This window comes from Psittacula echo (genome assembly GCF_963264785.1).
Source record: "Psittacula echo genome assembly, chromosome: 3".
Lineage (NCBI taxonomy): Eukaryota > Metazoa > Chordata > Aves > Psittaciformes > Psittacidae > Psittacula > Psittacula echo.
This window is the reverse complement of record NC_137736.1, coordinates 64,740,199-64,766,039: the sequence shown is the minus strand read 5'-3', so window position 1 is coordinate 64,766,039 and position 25,841 is coordinate 64,740,199. Positions and strand designations below refer to the sequence as shown.

General features: G+C 43.5%; 1 protein-coding gene across 1 annotated transcript in view; it reads right to left on the bottom strand.

Annotated features, from left to right (window-relative positions):
- The window catches only part of GRTP1 (growth hormone regulated TBC protein 1), a gene marked incomplete at its 5' end in the record, with an annotated part of 39,592 nt that extends 34,453 nt beyond the window's left edge, over window positions 1–5,139 (bottom strand). Inside the window, 2 exons of the mRNA XM_080612346.1 lie at window positions 3,088–3,239; window positions 5,102–5,139. Coding sequence (XP_080468472.1) covers window positions 3,088–3,239; window positions 5,102–5,139 — 190 coding nt within the window. The remainder of the gene's footprint in view (window positions 1–3,087; window positions 3,240–5,101) is intronic.
- Window positions 5,140–25,841: the final 20,702 nt, after the last annotated feature.

Here is a 25,841-nt window from a genome sequence, read left to right as displayed (position 1 = left end):
ACATCACCAGGCAGACCTTCTGGTCTCTGACTGCCTGCAAGGAAATCAAAGCACACATCTAAATAATTGCTTACATAATTCTAGGTGCATATGCCACAGGCTCCCATCTTACAGATATAAGAAGGGAAGTATTTAAAAATCAGCAATTGTACAGGTTAATCTGTTGCTCTCCTCTTCTGTGATATCAGTTTAGGATAATGCCAGAGGCTTATTGTAACAACTCTGCAGTTGTACTCAAGATTACATTTCCTCAACATTATTTATATCAGTCACTCTCCTTACATGCTACACACACACACATATATAGACTCATAGAATCATAGAATAGTTAGGGTTGGAAAGGACCTTGAGATCATCTAGTTCCAATCCACCTGCCATGGGCAGGGACACCTCACACTAAACCATGCCACCCAAGGCCTCATCCAACCTGGCCTTGAACACCACCAGGGATGGAGCATTCACAGCCTCCCTGGGCAACCCATTCCAGTGCCTCACCATCCTCACAGTAAAGAATTTCTTCCTTATATCCAATCTAAACTTCCCCTGTTTAAGTTTTAACCCATTACCCCTTGTCCTGTCACTACAGTCCCTGATGAATAGCCGCTCCCCAGCATCCTTGTAGGCCCCCTTCAGATACTGGAAGGCTGCCATGAGGTCTCCACGCAGCCTTCTCTTCTCCAGGCTGAACAGCCCCAACTTTCTCAGCCTCTCTTCATACGGAAGGAGCTCCAGTCCCCTGATCGTCCTCGTGGCCTTCCTCTGGACTTGTTCCAACATTTCCATGTCCTTTTTATGATGAGGACACCAGCACTGCACACAATACTCCAAGTGAGGTCTCACAAGAGCAGAGTAGAGAGGCAGGATCACCTCCTTCGACCTCCTGGTCACGCTCCTCTTGATGCAGCCCAGGATACGGTTGGCTTTCTGGGCTGCGAGTGCACACTGCCGGCTCATGTTCATTTTTTCCATCGACCAACACCCCCAAGTCCTTCTCTGCAGGGCTTCTCTGAATCTCTTCTCTGCCCAACCTGTAGCTGTGCCTGGGATTGCTCCGACCCAGGTGTGGGACCTTTCACTTGGCATGGTTAAGCTTCATAAGGTTGGCATCAGCCCACCTCACAAGCGTGTCAAGGTCCCTCTGGATGGCATCCCTTCCCTCCAGTGTATCAACCGAACCACACAGCTTGGTGTCATCGGCAAACTTGCTGAGGGCGCACTCAATTCCACTGTCCATGTCACCGACAAAGATGTTGAACAAGACCGGTCCCAACACCGATCCCTGAGGGACACCACTCGTTACTGGTCTCCAGCCGGACATCGAGCCATTGACCACAACTCTTTGCGTGCGGCCATCCAGCCAGTTCTTTATCCACCGAGTGGTCCACCCATCAAATTGATGTCTCTAATGATATCTATATGAGAAGGCATAGTCTACAAATCTTAGTATCCTTAGCAAAATTTAGTAATGTCAAAGATGATGTACCAGTCTGCAAGGGCTTGCTACAGCCAAGAGCCACCGCCTGCATCCACTCAGTGGATTTATGGCATGCTAGTTTTCACCAACAATAGCCTGTTAGAAATAAAACCACATTAATGGTTACTGCCATTATATGGCTAGTGGGGCAGCATGATCATCAGTGCTGAAATCTGGTGGACAAGTTGAGAATTTGGTCAAAGTTTTGGCTCTCAAATAAGACCAAAGGCATTCACACTGTTTGCATCACAGCAACATTCTGTGTCTGCAGTGCTGGAAGAGAAATGTAATGAACTCCTAGAAATTGGTAAAAGCTGCCTCTGTCACAGTTCTTGCATTTTAAGAGAAGGAGACGAATCAAAACCTGATATTTTTTTCTGAAACTAGAAGACTAAGTTTTGCAGAATCTTAAAATCCTCACTAATTCAAAAAACTGCAGTTATCACTATATTCAAACTTGCCACCCTTAGCAAAAGTTTTGGAAGAAAGAGATTAGAAGTAGCTACTTTCCGATTTGCAGCATCTGATCTCGCAGCTATAGCTCAAACCTACAATCTCTGGGATTCCTCATCATTAAAATTGACATCCATACACTAAATACACTGTTATAATACCTCACTAGTTATCATTCCATTTTTGGTGCCAAAAAAAAAAAAAAAAAATCTACCCCAAACCAACAAAACCACCAGAATTACCAATGAAAGCCTGCATCTGAAGCACAGCTCTAAGTATTCACCTGTGTAACACTTGACATACTCTACTCAACAGCCTGATTAACTTTTGCTTAGTTTTACTCACTTTCACATATTTATACAGAACTCTAACTCCAAAAGACTCCTAAAGGGAAAACAAGCTGAATAGCATCACTAAGAGCAGAGAGGAAAACTTAAACACTTATATGAAAAAATAACCCAGAGAAAGAGTGGGAGGAAACCCCCCCCACTCTTTAGTTTCATGGGACTCCCTGCCACCTTCTGACTCTCGCCATTTATTTCTCCCTGTCCCTCTTTGAAGATAAAACATTACTACAGGTTTTCTTGCTTTTGAAAGTGGCCATTAACAGTACCATCGGCATTTTATCCAGTGCTGCATTAGTGCCTACATTAAATTTTACTTTCTTCACTTTCAAAAGTTACTTAGCATCAGTTCTCAGTACACACCTTTTTTAGCTGTGGGGTGACACCATTTTAAAAAAGGAGGATATAGACAGCTGGAAAATCTCAGCAATCTGAAAAACTGTCAGAGTCAGCAACTAAGAGTCCCATGGGGTTCAAGACAGTCATACATAATCTCATGTCTCTTTAAAGAGAGCACAAAGCAGAGTACAATACAACAAACAGCTAGAAAACAGCATCTTGGAAGTGCAGTGGACATGATCTCTGCATTACAGGAGTAGTAAGATATAGCATATGCCAAAGATTACTCCTTTGTAAGCTTTAAATCAAATCAGTGATTCCCCTAACAGCAGCACGCTTGCCTACTTATTATTAAGTTTATACTACTGGTTTTCACTTGAAGACAAAAATAGTATTTAACATTCAAGGACGCAAAACCCATTTATATTGGTTCCATCATAATGGGGTTTTTTACCTATAAATAGACATATACCTCACCTTTTAAACTCTTCTGTATACTGTTATTCCCCTTTAGGAGCTTGGACCATTTTATAGCTCTTCTAGTGAGTACCACTAGATATCTGGAAAAGAATGCTTCATAGGATGCATAATCAAAGTCTTCTGGCCTTTCAAACCCATATGGATCAACACTACAAAATAAAAAAAGAGTTCTTGTTAAAATGTTTCTACATACCTACAGCTGGAAAAAAACCCCACAAAAATGCAATTATGCTTTAAGTAACTTCCAGTTGCTATTTTTCAAAGCACTCAAAACTCCTTCCTCCCAACAAAAGCCTATTTTATATGAATTTAAACATGCACTGTTCAGTCAGTTTTGTAGATTTCACTACTTTTGGAAGTAAGGAATTTTTACAGCAAAGGATCCATTGTGTGCAAAACCAACCCAAATTATGACCACACAGAATTCTGGGGGGATATTTTTTTCTCAATACATACAAACACTTTAAAAGTATGAAGGTATAGCACAGCAGCTCAAACATGGCTTGAACTCACCTTCCACACAGCTCTGCACAGGAAAATGACAACAAAAAGTACAAGCGTAAAAAGCTACAAGGGCTGTTTTCAAAAGTGGTAATTTCTGAAATTATCTTTAGGAAAGTATATGGCATGGAGAAAAAAAAACCAAATCACAAATCCTTGTGTCGATGTACCTTCTTCATACTTAGTATCAAAAATGCTTATTTTACTATCTTTAACACTATGTCAGTGTTATAGTATATTGGGCAGCACGACACTGAAGGAGCTTCAGAACTGCAAGTCTGATTCTGTTTTAGCTTGATATACAGCTAGCTCACCTTGCTAAACTAGATTTATGACAACTTCCCAGGATGCTTTACACCTGCCAATTATCACCTGAGTACAGAACACTCATCGGCTTCATAGAAGTTAAACAGGCAGAGAAGTCTATTCTCAGAAAACATTGCTAGATGGACATCAAGGCATAATTTCCAAAGAGCCACTGCCCATTTAATTCATGGAGCAGGAATCTGCCCATGGAGTGGCACTGATACAGCCCTGGGCAAACTCTGGCTCACGGGATGGTCACGGGTAGTAAAGGATGAGTCAGAACAGGAAGAATTAAATATTCAGATGTCAGATTGTTATTATCTAAGCGGCTGTTAGAAAAGTCACCTTTGTATTCATGTGCTCCTCAAGTTTGACACAAAAGCCACAGATGTGAAAAAACAGTGAAATCACCAACACAGGCTTCTCTGAGGAAATGAGTATAAAACCACCCAAAAAATCCTAACGCCTCCATGAACATACATCTCATACTTATGACCGCGACTGTACAGGCAGCAAGCGCAGATTAATTTCACGCTCAACTCCATTCCTGAGGTAGAAAGGGAAACCAGAGAGTCAGGAAGTAGAGTTGTGAGGAAGTTACCTTCCCCAACGCGCCCCCAGGCAGCGCAGGTTACCACAGCCGCCCCGCGATGCCCGCACCTCGGCAGCAGCATCGCTGTCCGGTTGCTCTCCCCTCTGGAGCCCCCTCAGCTATTTCCCGCTGGGCCAGGCCGTTACCTGCCGCCGCTGCCTCCTCGCATCCCCAAGCGTTCTGGGAGGAATACACCTCGCTGCCCCCACGTTAACCGGCTCCAAGTTCATCCTCCATCATCACAGCTCCTCTCAGCCCCAGCCCTTCGTCTGTCTCGGCAAGATACCAGCAGGGCAAAAGGCTATTTTAAGGCGCTACAAAAAAAACCCGGGATCTCTGCACAGCGCTGAGAGCCACCGCTCCTGCTGCCGGCTCGCTCCCTCCCTCAGTCCCGGTGTCGCAGATTCACAGTGAAGTTATGAAAGGCGGTAATTTTAAACGCGATCCCCCCGCCAGGAACAGTGCAGGTGGGAGCGGGCAGGCGGTCGTCGCGGGCCCCGGCTGAGGGGCTGGCGCGCCGGACCTCAGAGCTGTTAGGCACCGGACTCAGAGCAGACCCGCCACACGGGCCCGGCGCTAGCGGACTGAAGCACCGCCGCCAGCAGCCCTTACCTGTATGGCCAGTCCCGCCCGTCCTCTCGCCTCTCCATGGGCCGTCTGCGCTCGGCCTCCCCCCGGGCGGGGAGCGCGGCGCCTCGGCCGCTGAGTGACCTCTCCTCGGGCCGAGCACCGCCGCAACCAAAGCCCATACGGAGCGGCTTCTCAGTTCAACTCTCCTGGCGCCCTCCGGGGGGCGGGGGCGGCCGCCAAGTCCCGCCTCCTATGCCAGCAGCGGCCGGGCGGCGGCGACGGCGACGGCGGTGCGGCCTCGCACCCGTTGAGGCACAGTCGAATCTTCGCTCCGCTCTGCTCCGCTCCGCCGGGCGGGCGCCTCGGCAGGGGAGGGGTGTTGGTGCGATCGTGACCCCGGTTTACATTTGTGTGTTTCACGTTTATGCCACCTCTGGAGAAAAGCTTAAATATTGAGGAAAATACCTCCCTAACAAAGGGGGAGAGCGGCCACAGGTGCGGTCCTTTAAACGAAAAGGATTTCCCCCTAACCAATAAGAAGAGGTGGTTGTATTAGTATTTAAATCGTCCCCCCCATTCTTCCATTTAATTTCCTCAAATAGCTCATTAAAATCAATGCTGTGTTACACTGAAATATTACCATCCTTAGCTTCTGCTTAGTTTCCACCATAAGCTAACAATCATTTAAATATTATTTAAATAATCAATGAAAGGTTGTAAAAACCATGGAGTAATAATACCTAAAACTATACCCAAAAAAGGCTTCCTAGTTTCCATAACCCACCTCTAACACTGCTCTTTGTCTTTGGAGGTGTCAAACAAACCTCAAGACCCACACAGATTCTGCCCTACCTGACTGCCAGCAACTTAATTCGTAACACACTGCCTGACAGAAGGGAAATTATATCCCTTCTTGTCCTTTTGAATCAAGTTCTAACTTTGCACCCACCAAAGCGCGCGGAAAATTACAGCTACTGCTGGAGAAACATTATCTTGTTCAGCCAGCAAGTAAGAGTTGCTGAAGACAACAGATGGGATTTCACAAGGGAGATCAACAGTTGTTCTCTCTCAGCACACTCCTCGAGAAACCTGCCTCCTCTCTGCGGGATCAAAGGCAATCACCCACACAGAAATGTGTAAGTAGTTTGGCTCCAAAGGCAGGGAAAAAATACAGAGGTTTGTACTTGGTTTGACTGCCATCACAGGGCTGTAAACGTTCATGATTGTTCAGCAAAACATAGTATTCCTTTTTATTATGCTGTGCTTCCCCTGCAGGAGGGTGGTCCCACTCAAATTACTGTGCGGCGTCACGAACACGCTCGGGTACTGCCAGGACTGGAACTTGATTACAAACCATCCCAGGGAGAGCCGGCCGGTGCCTGTGCCAAGCTTGTGCTTTGACATCCGGCCAGCGTTGCCTTGGCGGAGCGTAGGCAGAGGCACGCTCTGCAAACAGCTCTGCCCCACTGACTTGGTCAAAGTCGCATAGAAAATCCTTGGCAGGGCTGTGATTAGAAGGAGGCGATGCTGTCCCATGGGACAGAAGAAAGAAGCTTTAGTAAGACAAAGTATGCCTTTCTCCCCTGAATCCTGAAGCTGCAGGCTTTAACAGGGTTAAACTTCACCTGACAAGGTCAGGCTCTTTGGTTTATGTTCCTTTTGAAACAGATCCATCAAACATCCTCCAAGCAGCAGATTGTTTCTGTGATTAATTAAGGGTACATCTGCAGTGCATCAAGGGTAGCCTTGTGTATACCACAGTCATTTTTACTGTCAGCAAGCCTTACGTGTTATATACAGTTTCTGTTGCTCTAACACAAGCATAATAACTGTGTGGTTCACTCAGATTTATGCCTCTTTCACACAAAGGCTCCTATGAAAAAAATTCCTGTGACTCCTGTTAGGGAAGCTACTTAGAATATTAATGGATTAATAGAAATAATTCCTTATTTTCAGAGCAATAATTGGATCCCCATATTGTGGCTGATAATATGAACCAGCCTATTGTCTGGCAATAGATAATACCTTGGTTGTCCTTCACAGGGTATCAATGCTGCTCTCTTCTGGGCAGATTATATCATGCTGCTTTTAAAGGCATTTGAAGAAACTAAAGCATAAACCCTTGAGTCTGAGAACTGCATGTCCTTGGTGGTCAGCAGAAAAGGATACTATTTACTTTTGCTCCTTTACTTCTGAGGGAGGTGGTGGCAGTGGCCGAAGGCAGGAGGAGGGTTGACTTAGGTGACGTTCAGATCAGTGAAGCACGCAGCATTCCTACCTATCAACCTGGAACAAAAGAAATTTGCCACATGTAATTTCCACACCCCCCACCACCCTGCTTTTGCATCTGAATCTTATCCCTGAAGTTTCTACATTATAGTAAACATGTTTGGTAGAAATTCCCATCCTGCTGCTGTCAAAGTGAGTCCTTAAAATAGTGACTTCTCTTTAAGGGTAGGCATTTCGATGTGTTCCCTGCAAAGGCAGATGAAGACAGCAGACAAGTGTTTCACAGGCTGATATTTTCTCAGCTTCACTTGTCTTATACCCTGCGTTTCAGGGAGCAAGGCTTCCCTACTTGTGTTTGCAGAGCAGCTATTAAGTAACAATGCCAGCTTTACAATCTTTATCAGGAATTAGTCTGGGGTGGCCTTACACTTCCCCAAGCTGTGAAATACATCCTATGAATGCTTGATGTTCTAGCAGGGCTGAAATGTGGTCCAGATCCTCACACACCATCCCAAGGCTCTTGTTACTTTTAAGCCAGAACTGGGAAAGGAGCACCAGGAGAAAACCTTTGATAATATTTGTCCGTGAAAGTATTTCCTTGTCTGTGGGGGCTGTAAGGATTCTTTATTCATCCAATGGAAGAATTATCTTTATTATTTTGTATATCATAAATGTGTCACTTTCTTGCCTGAAGTTCTCTTCACTGACTGCAGGGAGGTCAAAGAAAATTAATTATTAGAGGGAAGAAGAGTACAATAGGACCATAGGTGTGTGTGAATGTGGAAGGTGTGTGTGGATATAGTGTCCTTACTATTTTTAAGACAGCACAGGTGAGTCCGTTCATTGAGAAATAGCAGTGAGAAACACCATTCCCAGCAAAGCTGGCAGCTCTGCTTTTCCAGATCCAGATAGTAAGTTTAAAAAAATACCCCTAACCATTCACAAAATGATTAATAGCTCCTGCTTAGAAAATGTGAAAACAGCAACATTGGAGAAGAGATAAAAAAGGTAAATTCTTGCTCATGTCTGGGTGCTGTAGTATCCCAAGTAAACAATGAAATTCCCACAGTATACGTGACTTCCCTAGCTTGTGTGGTTTGTCATATAGTCACTCGTTTTTGTGTTTCTACTTAGTAAACTGTGAGACACAGGCATACCCTGTTTTGTTGGAGCTCTACTCTGCATCCACTTAGTTCGAGCTACTTTCTCATGACCTGAAAAAAAATCTGCTACTCCATACTTGTGGAAAACAGTTTAGATTAAACAGATCTGACAGTATAGAAATATTCAGTAAGAAGTGAACTTAGGGGTATATATATATATTTTAATCACTCCAAGTCTATCTTCTAACCTACGCACAATGTGTTCAAGGACTAGACAACTCATTCAGCTAACGAGGTTAAGGAATGCCACCATCACATCCAGACACCTTTTGTTCCTGTTCTACCAACTACCTACCAAATTTAGTCAACCTTCGCCTACGTATGAGGCTCTGAAGATGTAATGAAATGCTGAACTTGATCTGTATTTTGTCCCAGAAAATTGCATCAGGCTTACATAACTGTAGTCTGGAGGCCTGATTAAACCTGTTCACGTGAATTGTTTGAACAGCAGTCACTGAACTTTAGAACAGACTGCACAGCAAGGACAGAAGCATATTTGAAAAAGTTAATTTCCTCTATTCCCTGGAGGCTTCACAGCTTCACGTCTATGAAGGTTACTAGCTGGTAGGACATGTTACAAATCCACGTGTAGTCTGGGAAGTGCCAGTATTTTGATTATTCTCAGTATGACTGTGGCCCCAGGAGTCAAAGCATACTGATATGAGCAACTATAAAAAGGAGCTGTAAAGCTTGCTGCATACCACTGCAGCTGCCTGGAGAATCATTACCCATGGAAATCTCTGCAGAAAGGTTTTTGCACTCCACTGCCATCCTCCAGTTGCATCAGAAAAGAAGGCTCAAGGCTGTAAGTGGCAACACTGGAAACAGCAGTGGAAAAGAAATTATATGGTAGTGCCCTTAGTGTGAAAAACACTGCAAAATTACATGTCAAAAGTGATACAGAAAAAATACTCCAACATTATTAGGAGGAAGTCATCCTAAGACAGGGAGGAGGATGTCCTTAGAAAAAGGTCAGTAACTATCAAACCAATAACCCAATGGTGTGGAACTGAGTAAGCCAAAAGAGAGGTTCATGGTGGTTAATTACTTGATGAATCTAGTTTATGTCAGGCTACAACTCTTTAAAATGTGTTTGTTACTTCAGTGGACAAAATTAAGTATTTTCTAGATGGTTTTTCTCTGTTTTGTTTTTCCTTATCTTCTTGAATGATCAAGAGGGGTGTGATGAAAGCACTTTACATTCATGCTGATGACGTCTGCTTTCTTGACTGCATGAGTACAAGGCTTATAACTGAACTTTGAAATTTCACAGGGAGAGATGATAGACAAGATTGGAAATTATTAACTCCTTCCTCCTTCTCCCACCCCCTTTTTCTTTCTTGTCCCTGTTTGTGAAGGCTGCAAATCCAGCAGCTCCAAGATCTACTGATTGGTGATAGGATTTAACCTGGATGTTCTCTGACTGTCTGCTTTGATTTTACATTTGGTCGTAGTTGGGAAATGTGAAGGCAAACCTTCTCCTGGCCTTCAACTGCCTCTGCATTAGGACTTCTGCAAGGACCCTCATTTCAGTTGTCTCAAGCAGTTCCCTATTCCATAGAAGCAGGCAGGCTTACCATTACAGGTATTTAAATATGACCATTGTATGTAAATACATAGTGTTAGTGGTGAAGAACATTGTGTGTTTCACTTAATTGTGGCTCTGCAGTTAAGGGTTTCTCTAAAAAATATGCATTAAGGAAAAAAGTACTTAAAGTAATGACACATTTTAGTGTAAAACAAAGAAGGTACAGCTATTCATTCAGGAAGAGACATGCATTTCTCACATGGAATAAAACATGAGTTTTTCAAGACACAGATAATCTTAAGTTTCTGCAACTCAGTACTATTTCATAATGCATAGGTGCAAGGGTACTGAGTTTGAGTCAGATCAGCAAATTCCCTTTCTGTAAGTTGCCGCTGAACTCCATGAAGGTCACGTGCTCCCAGGGAGGTTGTTCTTCACAGTAGCTTTCCACATCTTTATTCCCTACACATTTTTCAAGCTCATAGGCTGAAATAAAAATAAGTTTTGTGAAAACAGAAACTTGAGTTTGATGGCAAGAGCGGCTGAAGCTTCTTTGAACTGCAAGGTTACATCAACAGCCATCTGCACAGCTATGTCTCAGTATTTACATGTCATCAAGATACTGGCTGAGGGATCATGGTTTTAAATTCATTTGAGTGGTAAGGAACTTTGATTGCAGCATTTAGGATCAAATTATTACTTCTCTCTGGCTTACTTTCTTAGCTTACAGATTATATCACATGACTAATATTGGAGGAAAAATTCAAATCTCTTTTTGTGTTAACTTGCAGATAAATGTCTCCCGAACACTGATACATTGTCAAAACTGAAAATACTAAATTTAAATTTCCTTTTTTTTTTTTTTTTTTATTTCAGGTATTGCTGACACTGGTCTTTCCTGTCTTACAGTAATCAAATTGAAGAGGAATGTGTAGCACTGAAAACGGTCAGCAACATTTTGGCATTTCATGGTTTGCTGCCGAAGTGGTTACAAAAAATAGTATGTTCTCAGGCAGCTGTTTGATTCTTTTTTTCCATTAAAGTGTAACTCACATGTCAACAATACACCACACTGTTTTTCAGCTGAGGAATTTTATTTTAGCTATGTGTGAACTTACAAAAATTGTAGAACTTAATTCGTTATTATTATGCAGGGAGCCATAGCAATAATCGTGTATGACAGTGTTGCACATTTGTATTGCTTCTGAGATAGGTACATTGTATTTATGTATTTTCATATTTCTCAACAACATATTTTTCAAGAATTTTCTTCCCAGAAACTCTGATAGTATTATTTTTATAATAATTTCCTTTTACATGGCATCTCATCACTACCAGTCCTCCATGAGCTGTTGATAAACTTTTGAACACAGTCAAATAAGCTTTATGAAAATTAGTATCTTTCCTGAGCTATACAAGGTCATTTTTCATACGGTTGCAAAAGTGCAAGTGTCTTCTTAATAGATGTTGATGGAAAATCATTGGTGGAATATTGATCATTGTCATAATCTGCATGTAAATGCAAAGCAACCCTCCAAAATACAGAAGCAATACTTAGAACTGACATTAGGTCATTACAGTTTTGCCTGATGTAGACAAAGCTTGTAGGGGCCCTGATGCTGTGCTCCATGGAGTTACAATTTAGCCCATGATATCTACATGTGATGAAACCATTTAACATTCCAAAGAATAAGTCTATAAATAATTCCCGCTGCAATCCTCTTAACTACACTGTTCTGGAAATCTCTCTCAGGTATGCGTTTTTGCATTTTGATGGCAGCATAAACGCCCTGTATAAAATTTGGTGAGCATTACAGACTTTGAGTCTTTAATGGTTCTTTGTATGCAACAGATTAGTTTGTGTAAGTGAAACAGCTTTCTGCAAAGAAAGCTCAGATTCAGTCCCACAGAAGTCACTGGGATGCAGGGGGGGAAGGGGCTGAGAGTTTGTCATGCTTCTCTTAATCATTTTCAGTTCTTTGTTTCAGCCTGTCCCAGTCCCCGGAGTTCAAATAGCCATGGCAGTCCAGGACTAGAGAGCGTACAAATCACTCAAGGAGAGGAGATGGTTCTCCTACAGTGTAAAAAAGTCTCACTCAAGCTTTCACCCAAGCACAAAAGGTGATTTCTTGCTTCATCTCTCATTCCCAACTCTGAATCCCATGGAAAACTTGGAGCCCCACAAAGCTCTACGTGAGGATGGTGAGCTGGGAGAAACCCTGCTGGGAAGCTCTAGGAGGGTCTCTGCCTGAAGGAACCAGCTGGCTCTCACAAATGTATTACATGTGGCTGTTCTGTCTCTCACATGACATTTCTTTGCTTGTGTTACAAAGAATAGAGGCTGGGAGTGATACTTTAAAGCAAGCCAAGTCTTAAATGTGAAGATACAGCCAGAGTTTTTACTTCACGTTTGAGTAGTCAGGGAAAACAAACATGAAGGAGCTGCAAGTAGAGAAAAAGCAACTTTAGCCTTCCATCCAGTAGACAAAATGCTGGTGTGTTGGACATTGCACAGAACAATAGAGTTTTCCTCCTGCACATCACAGGACCAAATGTAGTTCATGGCAAAGTTGCAAGCCTAGCATGTATATGCAAGCAGAGAATTGAATGGTCAGATACCAGGTCAGATGGACAACTTCTGAGAATTTCCTCTGTGCTTCAGAAAAAGGGACTCTTGGAAGTCCTCTTCTAGGAAGAATTCAGCCTTTCAAAGTACGCTGTTGGTATTCATCAACATGATTGTGACTTTCTGTGGAAAAAGTGGTGGCACTTCTGATTTCAGTGGCTGCTTGCTAAAGTCCTGATGTGTGGTTACTGCTAGGGATAGTTAGTGTTCACAGTGTAGTCTCTAGTAGGAAACACATACCAGATTACCAAGGTGTATTCCCCACAGCAATGATAGTGCATTGCTGGCAATATCATCCATATTCCCAGGGAGAAAGCTAAGGCTGGTCCTAGCAATTAACTTATGCTGTGACAATAAACCTCACAGTTGCTGTCAAGAGTCCTTAGAAAGGGGGCACTTGTAATGAAAAAACAAAAGACAGCTCTGATGGACTGATTCTGGGAAGAAATAACAATTAGGTAACACATAAGAATCAGTGACTGATTTTAGCTTTTGAATGGTCTGATTTTCTGCTGGAGCAACCTTCAGTATGTTTTTATAAATACATCCTCCTGTGCATAACTGGCTTTTTCAACTTGCAGTTCCCTGACAGAGCTATCTTCAGGTGTTTGGGTTCAGACTGCATTTACTAAACACTACTGAAAACCAGTGGAGTAATATCAAATAATATTTGCAGATGATTGCAAAGAGCAAAGCTGTGTATGGTGAAATGTTGGTAATAAGGAAATGGAAGATGCATATCTTGGCACTTCTGTTTTAGCACTTACCTTTACTTAAACTAAAAACCTGTGTTGACCAAATGCATCTGGGATCTCCTTCCTGGATGTATGTAGTTCAATACAGTACTTAAGTTGACGGTCTATTCTATTAAAGATGGATAAAAATAGTTTAGAACAAGGTGAGGCAAAATCTGTCTGTGATGCCTGTGAGAAGAGATGAGACAGGACACCACAGAGCATTGCTGCATTAGGGTTTTTACAGCTCTAATTTGAACATGGCTATTTTTAGAGGACCTGTTCTCCATACCAACAGCACTAATGACTGCCAGCAGAGACAAATATGTTCCTAGAGCCAGCAACATTGTGGGCAGGTCTCAGGATTTAGCTAAAGCATGTAAAGGACTGACAAAGTAGAATCTGGGAGGTTTCCACTGGCAAAATTATCCTGAGATAAATGAAGCCAATCCAAAAGCGAGTGTGTGTGGAGTACAAGGGAGGATGGCTCAGGGAGCATTAGGCTGGGCCAGTTAAACTGGGTATGGAGTTTGGCTTGAGGCCATTACCTCTTGTCCTATAGCTTCTTACTTGAGAGAAGAGACCAGCCAGATCCTTGCTCCATCCTTCTTTCAGGCAGTTGTAGAGAGCAGTAACATTCCCCTTGCACCTTCTATTCTCCAGACTAAACACTGCAGGTTCCCTCAGCTGTTCCTCATCACACTTGTGCTCCAGGCCCTTCACCAGCTTCATTGGCCTTTTCTGAACCCACTCCAGCACCTCAATGTCTTTCTTGCGGTGAGGGGCCCAGAACTGACCACAGTTAAGGTTCTAGGTGTGGCCTCACCAGTGCTGAGTACAGGGGGATAATCACTGCCCTGGCCCTGCTGGCTACTCAGTCTCTGATACAGGCCAAGATGCTGTTGTCCTTCTTGGCTGCCTGGGCACAAGCCAGCTCATGTTCAGCAGCCGTCAATCAGCACCCTCTGCTCCTTTTCAGCCGAGCAGCTTTCCAGCCACTCTTCCCTAAGCCTGGAGCGTTGCGTGGGGTTGTTGTGGCCCAAGTGCAGGACCCGGCACTTTGCTTGTTGAACCTCCTACAATGGATTGATGGCCACAACACATCGACCCAGCCTGTGCAGATCCCTCTGCAGAGCCTCCCTATCATTTAGTAGATCAACACTCCCAGCCAACTTGGTGCCACCTGCAAATTTAGCGAGGGTGCACTCGATCCCCTCATCCAGATCATCAATGAAGATATTAAACAACACTGGCCCTAACACCGACCCCTGCAGGACACCACTAGTGACTCATTGCCGACTAGATGTGATGCCATTTACCACCACTCTTTTGGGGTCTGCCATCCAGCCAGTTTCCAACCCAGCAAAGAATCCTTCTATCTAGGCCATGAGCAGCCAATTTCTCCAGGGGAATGCTGTAGCAGAAAGTGCCAAATTTGCCATATAAACCTACATTTGGCTGTCAGAGGGGCATCCTGACCTGGCCCAGAATGGCTGAGCTGGCTGCCTTTGCCAGAGCAGCTTTCCTATCACCATTTGCTATGAGCAAGCTGTTTGCTCACAGATCTACCTGCAGTGCCAAGTGATAATACTCATAAGTGATAAAGCAGCCTTGTTAAAAAAGCTTCCAAGTGGATATGGTGGCTGGGGAATACAAGTTGTATGGCAAGCAGTGAGAGGTCAGAAAGAGCACTTTAATCTATGCCCACAGCAGAAAGCCAGCCAAAGAAATCACTGTGCAGATGCTATCAGGGAATGTCAAAAGAACCTTGAAGCAAATCGTGAAGGATTTGGTTGTTGATCTCAGCAAATCCCCCTCCAGAGCTTTTCAAGTCTGGAAAATGAAAGAAAGAGGCAGATCCTACAAAATGCAGGGGCTGCAGTCTAGCAGAAGCACTTTGCTGTTGGTTTGTGCTCAGCACAGCTGAACCCACTGCAGACATGACATCAAAACCCTTTGTCCTCAAGTGGTAGAACTTTGCAGAAATCTGGGGGCACCTTTTAAAAATGACTTGTGTGGGGTAGAGAGAGCCAGTGCTCTCACTGGAGAGAAATTACCAGGGGTGCAGTCTTCCTCTTTGGCCTGCACCACCATGTCATCTAAGTGACAGCAAACCCTGGGGCTGTATTTGCAGAAGTAATCTAGGGCAGCAGTCAAATTATTTCCATCCTAAAGATATAAAAATACACTCTGTGCCAAGTGGTAATGGGGTTTTAAGATGCCAGTGCTCTGGTACTCCTAAGACCCTGCAGCAACTTCACTCTCAACTGGGCCTGGAAGCCTTGTGTGCATTGGGAAGGGCAGAAGTAAAGGCATAGAAAGTCTTGCAGCGAGGCAAGGAGGCTTAGTCAGCCAAAAATTCAATTTTTTCATCCGAAAAAAATACTGTTCATACAAAGAGAATGCCTCCAGGTTAGTGAAATATGCTAGTAAGGTATAGCTCTGCCCACAGAGCCCACAGACTGTTGTGGAGTCGGAGGCAAGCTATTAAGACCTAGAAATGAAGTAGAGTCTCTGGGTTGCTGGAAGGATTAGGTACTAAGTGCTGCTCTTTCCCAGTAACATACTCTCCTCAGCATAAATCAAGAAGTTTTCATATTTATTAACACTCAGCCTTTGCTGTGTATTTCTCCTTTCCTGGTACTGTAGGAAACCTCCATCCTTCTGCAATGCTGGAAATATTGGAGGGGATGCTGCTACGTGCTTTGCAGCAATACTGTCAACAGCTGCAGCTGCTTGTCCCTTGTGCTGACCAGGTCCCCCAGGATGCAGGAGACCCTGCCTCCATAGCCCCCAGGGCTTTTCCTGCAGCTGGGGTGGTAGCAGAAGGAAAATCCCAAGCCATCCAGGGAGAAATGGGTACTGCACTGAAGATCAGGAGGGTTTGAACCACCCCCCCCCATCCCCCACCCCCATATTTTAATTATTTGGGCACCAATTTGTGACCAAATTTGAGATTTGCAGCCAGAATGCAGTATGTGTGTGTGCCTTTGAGTAGCTGATCAAAATAGCACATTGAAAATGGGGTGGGTTTTTTTTTTGAATGGCTGTGTGTGCTTCCTGTAACAAAATTGCAATGGAGCTTCAGAATGGAAAGATTACTACCTTACTGAAAACTCTGTTTTAGGGGTTTTCCCATGCATTAATGAGCAGCTGCGTGTTGGAAAGAAATTCCTACTCATGAGGCTCTTGGGAGGGCTCAGAAATCTTTATTGAAAAATAATAAATGGAAAATTTGACCAACATAGTGAGTTCTCTGTTTCTTGGAAACACATGATTCACATTCCAGCCTCATTTTGTAGCCCTTGGACAGGACAGAAATGTAAGGGGAAGGTAGGAAAGTAGAAAGGAAGAGAAGGAAGCCAACAATAGGAAATGCATGTGTCACAGAAAGAGGTTAGTGGAGTTTCCATGTAGGCAGTCAGGGAAAAGCATGTATTCTTGTGTCTTTTAAAACTACACTGTTCAACATTCTATTTTTACTTTTGTGAAGTATTTTTGCTTTTGTGACTTGGTGAAGGAGAACAGATGAGTCTAAAACAGATATGGATTTTGAAAAACTGTTACGGAAAATATAAATTCCTAAAAACATAATTCCTAAAAGTGTGTGATGATTCAGTGGGGGCTGGGCTCAAAATACCTTACCTCCTCGGAGAATTTGGCTCATGATGACGCACGGATCAGAAACACTGCAAGTCGTTGCTTGAGTCTTAGTCTTGGACCTTGCTGTAAGACCTTTGGAGTCACAATAAACGTGAGTATCTCTTAATTCAAGTCTGTGAATTACTGAAGACCATAAAGAGGACAGGAAAATGGAAGGGTGATCATCATACACCTTTACTTTGCCTCCTGGAAGAGCAGCCTTAACGATTTTGTGCTATGGACTGTGGCTGTGAAGCGGCTAGTGAAGCTCCCCATTTCCATTACAAATAATGATACTGAATGACCAGCTGAAGCACTGATACTTCGATCTTCAGGGCAATATCCTCATGCCTAGTAAACAGCTGTTCGTGCGCACAAAATTAAGTATTCTGGGAGAGCTGTTAAGGAGGGGAAGAGTTAACTCTCAGCTGTCACCTTCAGACGTGTTTGTTTTTCAGATTCCCTTAAGGATGCAGAGCTTTTCCCCATCTTCAGCAAAGAGCCGCGTCTCCAAATGGCAAACTCGCCATCTGCAGGCCAGCAAGACAACTCACAAGGACTGAGGAACAAAAGAGCCCTACAAGCTCCAAAACACCTTGCTTATGGTGGTCTTAGGATTTCTTCTTCTTTTTTGCACCATTTAACAAAAGGAAATCACCCTTTGGGTGTTATCCCAAAGAATGTAGAGCATCCGCCTCTGGAGCTTGATCCTATCCCAGTGGATTGCTTAAAAAATGTAAAAAACCTTAGATGTGATGCTTTTTCTGCATCAGGCTGCTTCTACACTTGCTAGCTGTCTCCTCATTCCTTGTCTCAGCTGCAAGGAGAGAAGGCAGGGCTCCTGCCCTCTTCCCATCCCATACCTTAACACTCTCCCCCACTACTAGAGATCAGCCTCGGTTTCCCCCTGAAATCCAGATTTGATTGGAACATGCTGTTTCTTAGGCATTTTTTTTCCATGAGAACATGTTTTATTTTTTGAAAGATATTAAAACACGGCGTTTCAGGAAGTTTGAGCTTTCTTTGTCAGGCTGCAGGAATATTATCGGAATGCATTTTTCTATTGGAAAGAAATTTTAAGAGTAAAAGAGTTACCTTATTACAGTGGTTGTCTTGTAGTGCTCGTGAATATCAGTTGCATCCAATTGACTGTAAAAAGTCAAAACTTAAAGAAAAAGTTTAATTTTTATAATATTATTTCCATTCAGCCCTCAGAAATCCAAAGAGGAAACAGGCAACCTCAGTTTCACCTCATTTTGAATGAAAGCTATCTCATAAGCTGCTGAAAGAAAAACACATGTAGTCTAGGTCCCCCAGGAACAGAAAAGTTTGAAAGTACCACAGAGGAACCAGAGAAGCTGCAGCCCTGTAATCCATGTCCTAAATTCCATCATGCAGCACACTAATGAGAAACAGCAGAGCCTTGTTACTGCTATGCCTCCTGCCCATAATTCACTGTTCATTTGGCCTCACCAGTCCTAGCAACAGTGAGTGAGAGCTAAGTCTGTCTGCCAGGGCCTCCTCTGGATTTTATCAGTGGTTTGGTGGGGGTCTTGTCCCACCTGGACCTTCTGCTGCAAAGGGAGCTGCTCTGCTGCCATAGGGTTACAAGGAGGGCAGCCTCCAGGTGAGGGGCTGCCCAGTGAACCTGTCAAAGCTTTGGGGTCCTGTCCCTGCTGGTTGGCTTAACACGCTTTTAGAGTCCACCGGTCACAGGGCACTCAAAGAGAAATTATAATGACCTTCATGGAGTCTGTCATGGTCTCATGGCTTACAGAAGGGAAGCTGAACTGTTCTTCAGCCCCTGGGAATCATAGAGTCTTAGAATGGTTTGGGTTGCAAGGGACCTACAGGGATACCTTTCATTAGACCAACTTGCTCAAAGCCCCATCTGGCCTGACCTTGAACACTGCCAGGGAGGGGAAATGTGACCAATTATCATAGTATAGCCCCTGAGATTTGTAAACAACTGTTTTTTCATTTAAACCTGTGTTTCTAAAGGAGAAAGCATATAGGAAGACCTCATTTTGCCTTTCTATTTGCCTAGAGTTTGGCACTAGTGGTGTACACTGGAGAGCAGTGGCCACTTATTTTAAAAAGATACTTTAAAAAGTCACTGAACCAATTTTTTTATACAAAACTAAGCCTCAGCATTAGCTGGCTTGAAAGGGAGCACCTGAGGTTGCGCCTGTGCCGTGTGTCTGCTTCCACGTGAATTCTGAAGGTGAGGAACTGAAGTTAATGGAAAATAATAAACGTATTCTTTAGTCTGAGTTTTCACATTGCCTGCAAACTTCAGGTGGGCTCTTGGTTGCTGTCAGATAGGTGGTACATCCGTATACATGTACATACTGCAACACTTATACATATATGCAAATATACACATATACAAAGACAGGCACCAAAGTGAGGAGAAAAGTCATTCTTTCCCATTAGGGAGACGGAGAAGCAAGGCGTAGAAAGAAGCTGATTCTTTTGACATCAGAACGACTTACTGTATTAGGGGTGAGAATCAAGACTTACCTGTATTTTCATTATATTTTCTTAGGAACAGCTTATGCTTAAGTGCTTGTTTCCATGTGGTACTTATATAAGTCTGTTTCTTCTAATTCTTAGTGAGATCCAGATTCATACTTGCTTCTGCAGGGGTTTGTGCTCCCAAAAGCTTTACATACACCTTTTGTGACTTTTTCAAACATGAGTTGTAAGAACCGGTGAAGAGAAACACCATAGAAACATCAGAAGTCCCCAAGCAACTGCTAGCATCCATTTGGGTATTAACAGGGGAGTTGCAACTCAGCTAAATATGCATCTGAAAACACGTTGCATATGTATGGGGCTGCTCTGATAATCTGTGTGCTCATGTGGGTTCTCTCTCCGCTGCACTTCTCCCGTTCTGTGGCCATTCACCCCATATCACCTAGAGAATTAACTGAAAGAGGTAAAAGGGAGGTGAGGATTGCTGATGGTTTTGAAAGAAGAGTCAGTCAATGCTGTTTTCCTTAAAGGTTTTATAGGAAGGGGTAGCTGCCAGAGGCCTTTCTGCACCTCTGATGCACTGATGCGGTCACCAGGTAACTGGCTTCTCCTGCCAGCCTTGAATCACAGATAGCAAAACCTGATCCAGCTCTGCCGCGGCACCAGGTTCGTTTCAGGTGAGCATTTAGTCACTCCCATTGTCAAGCGAAAACAAGATAGGCAGTCATGTCAGATCATGCAGCCCTGGCCGGCCATCGCCTCCCTATGGGCAGCATGGGAGGAGGAGGTTATTTCCACCAACCTGCTCTTTAGCCCGTCACTGCTCCTATTCCAGTGGCCGAAGTCATCTGCCTGGCACTCAGCCTGCTCTTTGCCTGGGTCTGGGGAGCCAGCAAGGACAGGGTAACAGGGAGCAAGCTGCAGAAAATGCATCTTGTCGTACTCTTTTCAAAGCCACAACATTTGCATAATAAATGCTTCATGTTTTCTACCTATTCCCAGCTGTCCCATGAAACTCAGCATGTGTCAGCTCCCTTGGGCACAAGGAAAACAGCTTGCATACTGATGAGATACTTACAGGCGCTGTTTGTCTTTGTTTCTCATGCTCCTTCCTTGATAATGACAGGATGATTACAAGATCGTTATTTTGTATGCTTTTATTATTTTCATCTTCTCAGCACAGAATACTCAGTGGTACAAACAAGTAACTCATCTAAGAAGGAAAACAGTTTTATTAAGAAATCAGTAATGTATGACAATGGTACAGACTTTCTTGTTACATGATGGGTGTAATTTAAATGAGTTAATAAAGAAGATGTCTTTTGAGGATTTTTTTTTGCCTCTGATAAGTTTCCTGGAGCCTGGAGACAGTTAGAGCTGAGGTACATTTGATGGGACCTTATTTGGCTGCTCAGATAACCACTGCCCGCACTGTTCCCATTCTTTTGAAGAATGAAAGATCTCAGTAACCAGGATTTGCAATCCAGAGCTGCCTTTAGGTAGTCCATTGTATTGGTATGAATCCCAAGGGACACAAGAATTTTGCTCTGATGGTGCAACTTGACTAAACACAGTTGTTTCTTGGTAAGGATGGGCTGGCTTTACAGTGTCCAAGGGGTTGCTTTCTTTGATTCCTTCCAGAAGCCTTGGGGAGTGATGGGAAGGACTTATCTTCTTTTTAGGCTCATCTCAACCATACCAAAACTCTCCCACCACCCTGCAAGGACTGGCTTAGCAGCTGCCATGGTGCAGACCAAAAAGGTGTGTGGTCTGCAGAAAGTGATTGCAATTTCTTGCGGTAAAAGCAACCTGCACTGGCTGCATTCACTCAGGCAGCTGACAGGTTCTTGCACACCAAGTCTTTATTCACAGCCTTTTTTTGTAGATGCAGGAGCAAGCAGGTGCCTGTGAAACTCTCAGAAATCTGGGTCGATTCTTTTAGAAGGGGGTTTGGCTGCCTAAAGAAGCAGCTTATGAAAGAAACTTGATTTTCAGAGAGCAAGTGCTGAGCACTGCTCCCAAAAATCAGATCCTTCAATAAGATGCTCCATGTTGGATATTCAGAGGCACTTGCCATTTTTTAAAATACATGTGCTAAGAGCTCTTTGGTGGCTTTTTGAGGACAACCACTTCATAGATTTCTATGGCTTTATTTTCTCAGGAAATTTTCCCCCTGGCAGTACACTTCTGCTGTTGCATGACACGCATCGCTGAAAGCCTGCTGTAGCGCTTGATTGCCAAGTGAAAATCCCACCATCGTACAAAGTTGTTCTTGCACCTGCAGCTCAGCAGAGTACAAGCGACTGAAGGCACATTAAGGACAAAGCAAGTACAGTAACAGGAGGTGTGTAGCAATTCCCAAAGCTGTTTCACATCCTTCAAGGTTGTAAGAGGTAAAAAACTGACCTGCTGATTCTTTGGCTATTCAGTGTACAAAAATAATTTTTAGTTGGCAGGAAAGCAGATACCCAGCACGATATTTTTCCTATGTTGAAAGTTCTCATCAAGGACTGAAAAATGTTTCACTCTATAAAAAGATGCTTGTGGAAATGTAAAGGAGAAATAAAGCATAGAGGACATGATGCATTTTGGAAACCATATAGTGAATGAAATAGTCAAAGCTGTTTCTGCTAAGAGCGGATAATACCCTTGTGCTTATTTCTCAGCTAACAGACTTGCTTAATGTTCCAGAGAACCCCCTCCCCATAAAATCCATAAGGATCCCCAGTTATCACTTGGGTGGTTTCTCTGGTTACACAGACAAACGCCTTTTGGGCAGTGTGTAGTCCTTACCAGCACGGGAATAAGAGAAGAAATTCCCACCGCTACTCCCACTTTTCCTCTCTTTTCATCACTGCTTGCTTGCAGCCCGCTTTACAAATTCGACCATTAGGTGGAGCGTTTCCACCGTCAGCAGCCCAGAGATTTCCACTGTGGCACCTCGAGGCTGGGAGGGATGCTTTACCCGGGTGCTGAATAATCCCTGTGTGCTGGGATTGCTGGCTGCAGGTGGAAATGAAAAAGCTAAAATGAGGGGGGAGGGAAGGGGGGGAAAGGGAATGCATTATGCATTTTAATATGAAGTCTTTTCTATTCTCTACAGTGCTTTCTTCAATTACCAGCTCCATTGACATCCAAGAAAGTACAATGGGGAAAACCTGAGACAAATCATGCAACTTAAGGTCTTTTTTGTCATGCACGATGCACTAAAGGTCGTATGAGAAACAACAGTAGAAGATGCTGATAAATTATAAAGTTTTTTTGCAGTTCAGAGCCGGAAGTGTGCATTCATTATTTTTTTGTTTCATTTGAACAGTTTGGAATCAGCACTACCGGGACAACTGTTTCTTCCAGGTTTTGACCTTTGGAGACAAGTACTGAAATCTCCTAGCTTTGATGTGGACCGGTTGTGCCTCATGGTACAGCACTGGCCCCGAGTTCTTCCACTGGCTAAACCTTCTCAGGACTTGGGCTCTTTTTGCTGCGAGTAGCTATGCTTTATATGGCCTCTTTCTTTTAAAAAATGAAAAATCAGTTTCATGAAGACAACACTCATCCAGCATGACTTAGCAACCCTTTATGAGCTGGGGGGGGGGGGGGGGGGGGGGGGGAGCTCTTTCTTTTCCTGGAGGGATTAATTGTGTTAACTCCTGAAATGAAGTGATTTCCTTAAGTGAGGCACTACCCTTAGGGATGCATTTATTGCAAATGTCTGTCATGTTTTAAGTGCACTTCAGGGAGAAATGGTCAGTTGAGTTGGATGCATGATTTATGTCTTACCAGCAGAGATTAAGGCATGCAGCAACTTAAAAGTTAACCCCCACAATGCGAGTCCACCTGACCTGTCCTGAACACAGGGTGCTGCGTCTTCAGTTTCCTAGTGCTGTATCTCTGTGGAAAGAAGCAGTCATTGCAGGTGTAAACTGGAAGAGTTGGGGGCCTCCTGTTGCCCACTGCCTAGCTGTCCGGGGGGGGTATGTGCTTAATGTCTGGTTAACTTTCTGGCAGACAGAAGAAGTCTAACTTGCTATAAGCTAGTGATCTTTCCAGGTGTAAATAAGGGGCAAAAAATCCCCCTGAAAGTTTTTTTTTAAAGATTAGAAAAAGAATAATTAAAACACCTTCTCCTGTGCTGGCAAGAGAACCATCTAATAGAGAATTTACTGTTCAAGTCTGGTGCAAACACCTTAAGTTGTAAGGACTTTTCTCAAATGGGAAATGAAATCATAGACAATAAAATGTAAATTATGATTTGGTTTAGTACAGAGTGGCCTTTATGGTTGCCAGCTTATAAAAGCTCAGTGGGTGAAATACACCTCTGTAGAAGGGTAGTCTTGTGTCTCCAATAAATCCTGTTTAGCCTCTGTTTTGAGGATTAGTGTGATACACGATTTTCATTCTGTGACCCTCTGGATTCCAAAAAGCCTAATTCTTGGCATGTTGTGAAGGAAACAAAAAAATCAAAGCCTAAGCCTTTCCAGCAGTCAGGGGACAAGATGTACGTGTCCCCTCTCCCTGCCGGCAGCGTCCCTGGCCGGACCTGCCCAGTTGTCACATATGTGGCTCGTGTGCATTATGCTGGCAAACGGGTTTGATCTCAGCTTGCTGCCAGCTTGTTCTTGTCCTCATTTGCTTGCTGGCAGTGGGTCGGGGCACTCTGCCAACCTGGGCTGGAGGAACGGCCAGCCCTCAGCTGCACAGAGTGAGGTTGTGGAGAGCGTCTTAAAAATCAACAGGAAGCCAGTGCCATAGGGGAGCGGGACCTTGCTTGTATAAACCCTTTCTCTTTCTGGACAGCTCTCTGATTTTCTTGAAAGCAGGTCCTTATGATATGGCTTTAGGGTTCCTCAGCAGTAAGTTTTAACCTAAATGCATGGTTACAATGCGAAGCTAAATTGGTGTATGGGAGCGTGGTGCTGTAAGACTTCTCTGTCTGTCACAGCTCTGCTATAACTCCCAAGGCAGCAACCCTGTCTTCACTTCTCCAGAACAAAATTTGTCACACACAAACTTTGCACAGAAGCCACTTTTACTGTAAACACAAAAAATCATATCCCATTAGTAGGATTCAGTGACACTCTCTGCTTCTTAATGCTCCGTTTCACATTGTGTTGTAAAATAAACACTTTGTAAGACTTTTAATGTAAGCAGCAGCACCTGCCTCATGTCTGTGTACCCCATGATTTGAAGTGGGACAGATGTCCCAGGAAAAGCTGAATTGCCCTGGCAAGGTGTTGCGTCTTTCTGGCTTACATTGTCCTCAGGAGAGGTCCTCAGGGCCTTTCAGCGTTGAGCTTTTCTGAGCTCATACACTTGTTGCATGTTCATCTGCAGTAATTAAGAACCCCTTGAAATGGCATATCTTTAAAATAATAACACGTACAGTGTATGGCCAAAGTGCAAATAGCTTAAGAGGAGGTTAAACCACTATTTTTTTCCAATATTAATATTAATGAGGCTGAGCATTCGCATTCACAGAAAACCCTCTTGTAGCGTCAGCGTCCTTTAAGGATTTTTCTGCAGATAAATGAAGCATTCCCCTCCTTCCCTCATTACTTCTGTTAACAGCATCACTCAGTGCAGCAATAGATCAACAGCTCCAGTTAATCTGTGAAAAGACAGAGCTTCGAACAAGTGCTTTTTGACATAATTAAAGCTGACACTGCCTAACACCATTCCTGGAAGAAGTTCTAGTGGAGTTTCATTAGAATAAGTAAATACAAATAGAGTTCACCCTGAACAGTGGTCTTTGTTACAAACAAAACCCATTAGTTAGCATGGAGAGTCTGGAGCAGGGCTGAATTCATGCTGATCTCAAAGCCTTTCTCATATTTAATTTATAAACTGATGATTAATTCAGTGATTAGCTAATTCACTTGCAGTGATTAATTTAATTTGTGTCTTCAGGCTAATGTTTAAGAAAGGAAAAAAGCCCAGCTCAGACAGATGCACATCAATGTCCTTGTGATTAAAAAATGATAATATAATGCCCTGGAGAGTAAAGGAAAAAAGAAAGATTGAGAGTCGGTGGCACGATCAGTTGTAAGTTCTTGCCTAAGCTGTAGCCGTATTTTTAGCTGTGATGTTTAAATGTGTCAATTACTCTAATGATCAATGGTTTGAAAGATGAATCTAAGGGTCTTTCACTATAGCTTTCTGCTGTGTATTTTGGGAGTGATGTTGCTTTAGCACAGTTCTCAGTTGTTTTGCCAGCTGCCTGCAAGCTCCCCTCTGTCTCTGCAACATCTTTCTCATGCCTCTCCAAATTCTTTGATGAGAGAGCTTGGTACTTCTTAAATCCAGGCTGACTTTTTCTGTTTCCATTAAAATTTTCCTCCTCTTTTGATGCAACATGAAATGAGGATGATTTGGGGGACAAACT